The following is a 6,000-nucleotide window of genomic DNA, read 5'->3' as shown; positions in this document are numbered from 1 at the left end:
GGAGGATAACGAGGGATGGAATCAAGTGGAGTATCGATGATACTTGGATGATATAGGGCGAGGGGTTAATTACACCAATCAATCCTTCGACTATCTTTTCCAACAAATGCATATTGCCCCGCGACCGGGACCCGACTATCCTTACATCATGAATTGGGACGAAAGGATGCAAAGAAGGGGTGGAGAAGGAGGTAGTGGAGCTGGAGGAGCAAGAATGGACGAGGAAGAATGAAGATTTTATTTGTTTTTGTTTTGTTTGATTATGATGTTTGTTTTAAGACAATTGTGGATATGTTGAACTTGGCTATGTGGTTTGAATATTAGTGTTACTTTTAGTTTTCTTTTCAGGTATTGAAGCTAGGAAGCATGCTATTTAGGAATGGTCAAGAGAGGAATGAGAGTCTTTATGAGTGCTTGTGGAGTCTTGTTCCTAGGATCGAGTCTGTACGAATCGAGAGTTTATTAAAGTGTTGCTGTTTAGGAAGTTTACTGGAGAGTGCATTTATATCAACACTAGAGTAAAGAGAGACAGCGGTTAAAAATTCTGGAAATACACGATATACTCGCCGAGTGCACTAATACTACTCGGCGAGTACATCTGCTTCTACCCGAAATACGTTGCCAGTCAACTTCTACTCGCCGAGTTTAATCGCCTACTCGCCGAGTAGCCTGCTACGAGAGGAATTTCTGATTTGTTCTGGCTAGTTTTTCTACGCCATTCATACATTCCTTATGAGTTACTACTGAAGATTGTGCAACAACCTTTTTTCCTTGGAGTTTTCGAGCTATCAACCACACGAGACGTATGACACCCGTGCCATGGATGAGCTGTTCCCATGGTTAAAGTCACTAGAAGAAGGAGTTGAAGAGGAGAGTGTCAACCTAGCGACTGCTACCCCAGGGGAGTTTGTTCCAACTTTCTCTCTATTTGCATTTTTAGTTGTTATAATATGCAATGAGGGCATTGCATAAAATAAGTGTGGGATAGGGGGTTAGTCACATCTTAGAACACTTAGAATCTTAATTTAGGCTAACTTTTAATGCTTAGGTCTTAAATTAGAAAATTTTGGTAAAAATTAGGATTCCATATTAGAATTATGTTAATAATTGCATGAGAACCCAAATGTTTAGTTGAGCCTATACACGTTTTAGTGCATTTGTGGCTTCCTTATTTCAGTGAAATCATGAGACAAAAACACGACCTTGCTCAGCCTGAGGGATGCAATATGTTTAGCAACCTAAACCTGAAATGTATCCAGGAAAGTTTTTATCATTAGCTAATAAAGGTTGAGATTGAGCGCCCCTGCTTAAGCATGTAGGGATTTTAGAAGGAAAAATATATTGAGAAATACATGAAAAAAAAAACAAAAGAAAAAAAATTACAGAAAAGTTGTAAGAATTTTGGAGCAAATGAAGATCAAATATTCCAAGAAATCCAGAAAAGTTGAAGATACCGAAAGTCAATACAAGTTGTTGAATTCAAAGATATCAAAGATGAAATGTACAAAGAAGTGAAGAATTCAAAAGAAAAAAAATTCCATAGTGGTATCGAAAAGTTGTAATTTTAGAATATGTATGCTTGGGTTGCTCAATTAAAAATACCTTGAGGATAAAGAGATTTTCTGAGGATGGATTCGGAGGGTTGCATAAAATGAGCATAGTTCGGGGTGAGTGGGCGAATGTTTATGAGGATTGTGAGTATTTGAAGTATGGGGGTTTTTAGGAATTTTAGACACAAATACATGCGTTGCGGTCTTGGTATAATGGCTGGGTTGGATTGGAGTTATTAATGTGATTTTAATATGTTTAAAATTCAGTTTTGCTTGGGGGCAAGCAAAAGTCAAGTGTGGGGTATTTTGATATGTGCATAATTAGTTAATTATTTAACGTATATTCTTAGTTATTTTTGATTGATTATGAGAATAATGTGGACAAAAGGTGCTTAAAATGTTGTGAATTGTGTTTTCAGTCCAAAAGATATGTTTGGAGGCAAAAAGGAGAAAAGGAAAGCAAATGAAGATAAAAGAGTGAAAGAAGGAGTCCTACTCGGCGAGTAGATCGACCCTACTCGGCGAGTGCCCGACGATATGCCAGAAGATAACTACAATTGCAAATTCAAGATGGATAAGTATGGACCTACTCGGCGAGTTGATTCTGCTACTCGCCGAGTACCCTCTGTTTGAGGATATCTATAAAAGACGAATCCTTATTCCATAAGAAGGCATTCCTGGCGATTTTTGAAGGATCAGCTGCGACTAAAAGGTTTAGAAGGCGCTAAGGAACCCTAGGCTTCAAGAGTTGGAAGAATTCAAGCAATTAGGTTAATTCTACCACTTAGACTTAGGAATTAAACATGTTTGCTTTCATAAACTTTGTTTTTATGCTTGTTTCTACTGCAACTATGAGCTAAACTCGTTTTTGTTTCTGTTTGGGGAATACCAAAGAACTCCCATGGTTTAATTATTGATTCTTGTTTAATTGTCTATTGGTGATTTATTAAATTAAGTTTGTTAAAGAACCTTATGTATTAATCACTACTATTTTCTGTTAATTGGAAGGCAATTAGGTTGCATGAACATCACTTAATTGTTAACCTCATATGTCTATGTGAATGCTAAAACATATGCTTGGAAGTAATGAGTATGAAACTAAGATTAATAAGAAAATAGGAAGATTAATGTGTGATCTTGTTTGAGAAACCATCAACAAGAGGTTAATTGAATTAATAACTTAATTGACCATTACAAATCTTATTTAATCCAAATAATTAATCTAGGGAATTAATTAGTTTAAACACTTGATCAATGCTTAAATTAGTTAATTGTCTAAGGGTTAGGAGTAATGAACATGAACCTAACTATTATCATTGGTAACCAATAGCAATTAATCCACCTTAACTTAAATAACCATAGGAGTGAATTGGCTAAACCTAAATAGAAACATCTTTATCAAATTTGGTGAATAGTTGTTGCTTTAGTTAATTAGTTAATTTAGTTTGTTTAAGTTTCTAGTCTTGCAAAACTAGAGAAAAACCCTTTACTTTTATTATTTGTTTTAGTTAAAATTAGCTATTAGTTTAATTGTCCGTTCCCTGAGTTCGATACCTTACTTATCAATCTATACCACTTAAAGACAGGTTCACTGCCTTTGTGTGCTCAAATTACTAATAAAAAGTAGGGATAAAACTAGTTGGTTTTACACACATCAATATATATATATATATATATATATATATATATATATATATATATAAACAAATGAAAAAAGTAATAAAATATTTAAAAATTCAAATTTTCCAAGATGCTTCTTTGAGACATTAGATCAAACATGTTGTGAAGATCATTGTATTAAGTTTCACTTCGATACTTTTATCTAACTTCTTAATCCATAAATCTTTTCAAACTAAAAAAAAAAGTAAAATAACTAATCTCAATATTCAATTTCATTTATATTAAAGCTCAAATTGACAGGGAGATGAAAACTAGGGTTTCAAAATCACAAATCGTAACTATACTTAGGGTTTATCATAACAAATCACATATCATTTACATATTATATTCAATATACATGTATAAACTTTTCTAACAACAACAATGCAAATTAAAAAAGAATGCTTACCTGCTTCAATAACTTCAAATCGAACAAAAACAAGGATAGAACACGAACATTCAAAAACGATTATGAGATCAGACGAGGGATTACATGAAGGATTTTGAGTTAACAAAGATGTTCTTGAGGAAATAAGATGAAAAAAAAGCCGCGCTTCACAGTTCATCTAGGGCTTTAGAAACGAAAATTGACTATTATATCATTGGATACTTTGCCCTTTTAGAGGAAAAGAAGGAAAGTCGCGCCACATCCTCTATTAATTAAAAAAAGAAAAATGTGAAATTATCTTGGCCACATTTTTTTTTATATTAAAAGTCCATATTTGTGTCCTCACCGAATTTTGAACCCTCACCCAATCCTATTTTGGGGTCTGAATTTTGTATTCTAGGAATCCACTTGGGTGGGACCAACTATGAAGATGTCTTTTAAATTGTTAATAAATAATCAACTTATTAAATATTACTAACTAGATTTGCCAACATACAAAAACAAAAAAATAAAATAAAACAAAATAAAAATAACACTTTTTTTGTAATTAAATTACAAATACAACTTTTATAATTTATTTTTCATACACATAAGTAAAATATCAAATAAGCTATGGTAGCAAAAGCCTAAAAACCAAACTATTTTAGCAATGGTCAAAACTCAAAAGACCAATAAAATATTCATAACAATAATGTAAAATTATGTAAAAATCTAAAAGTAAGAACTATTGTTGCAAAAATATACTATTCATACATAGGTTTCTTTTTATTATATATAACTAGTAGAAATTGATTAGATTTCCCCCTTCTTATTTTGCATTTACCTTAGGTCATTCCTTATATCCACTACATACCACATATGTGGTGGATGTCACATTAGCACCACATTCATCTACCACTAACATGGAATACCTACCACTAATAAACCACTCCACATCATTATTTTTATTTTTTTAAATTCAAAAATATAATAAAATTACATTTTTTATAATTAAAATGCATTCATTTTTTAAACTAGTTTTTCATTAATTATAAAAATAAAAATACAACTTCAAACTACATTACTTAGTTAATCTAGAAAAAAAAAACATTATATTAATTAAAAAACAAACAAACATACATTTAAAAAACCTAATCATCATTCATGCTATGTTGGTACAAATGTTCCGCGGCGTCTTCTCGAAGATTGAAACATGTTTCATTGTTATGAATTACAACAACTCGCTCTAAAAACGCGTTCGTTCCGGGTACGAACTCCTCAATTTGAACGACAACGTCGTTCGGATCATACGTGCAAATCGCTCGACCTTCATATTCAATAATCATATTATGCATTATAATACATGCTAGAACCATTCGTTTAATTCTTTTTTATCCCAGAGTCGTGTAGCATATTTCACTACATGTCATGTCTGCTTAAGGACTCCAAATGCCCTCTTGATATTCTTTCTCGCCGATTCCTGTTTTTTTGTAAACAACTTTGTCTTTTCACTTCGAGGAACTGAGTATGCCTTCATCAATGTAGAATAATCTGGGTATATCTCATCACCAAGGTAGTAACCGTATTTGTACGCGTACCCATTCACCGTGAACGTCATATCAGGTGCTTTGTCGATCAAAATATCGTTGAAAAGTGGAGACTGGCCAAGTACATTAAGGTCGTTGTTAGACCTCGCTACTCCAAAAAAAAGGCATGTCAAATCCACAAATCTTGAGATGCAACAGCTTCTAGGATGATAGTTGGTTCACCTATATCTCCTTGAGTGAACTGACAACGCCATGCATTGGGACATTTTTCCCAAGCCACATGCGTACAATCTAGACTGCTAAGCATACCCGGAAATCCATGCCTCTCTTCATGAGCCGAATATAATCTCTCAATATCACGTTAAGTAGGTTTGCGCAAATATTCTTCGTGAAAAACCTCGTAAACACATGCAGAAAATCAATCTACACATTCAACTGCGGTCCTCTCGGATACTTTCAAGTATTCGTCAGATGCATCAAATGTTATACCATATCCCAAATACCTAAGAGCAGCCGCATATTTTTGTATACTACTAAAACTCATTCTTCCTCTAGCGTCGGGTTTTTGTTTGAAAAAATCATTACGAGATTCTAAAGCATTACTAATACGTAAAAATATAGCCTTATTCAGACGGAAACGACGTTCGAACGAGTCGTTGTTATAAAGAAAATTATCGGCAAAGTACTCACGTACCAATAAGTCGTATGCGGCTTGGCGATCACGATTGACAACCGCCCTTGTATGAGCAGCATTCGAACTTTCTTCGTTGTGAATGTGTTGCACAACGTTAAAGAATGTTTCGAAGAATTCTACGTCGTCATCCGAGTCAAAAGTTTTTAAAAATTCCATATGTTTTGTGGAATCCATGTATATGTG

The 6,000-nt window shown here is 33.6% G+C and overlaps 1 protein-coding gene across 1 annotated transcript; it reads right to left on the bottom strand.

Moving 5' to 3' along the window:
* Positions 1–5,541: 5,541 nt before the first annotated feature.
* Positions 5,542–5,991, bottom strand: LOC128132925 (uncharacterized). Its single transcript, XM_052769932.1, has one exon. It carries the CDS (start codon positions 5,989–5,991, stop codon positions 5,542–5,544), a length of 450 nt encoding a protein of 149 aa, XP_052625892.1.
* Between the last annotated feature and the right edge of the window lie 9 nt (positions 5,992–6,000).

The sequence above is a fragment of the Lactuca sativa genome, chromosome 3 (genome assembly GCF_002870075.4).
Source record: "Lactuca sativa cultivar Salinas chromosome 3, Lsat_Salinas_v11, whole genome shotgun sequence".
NCBI lineage: Eukaryota > Viridiplantae > Streptophyta > Magnoliopsida > Asterales > Asteraceae > Lactuca > Lactuca sativa.
This window is presented reverse-complemented; position numbering and strand designations above follow the sequence as displayed.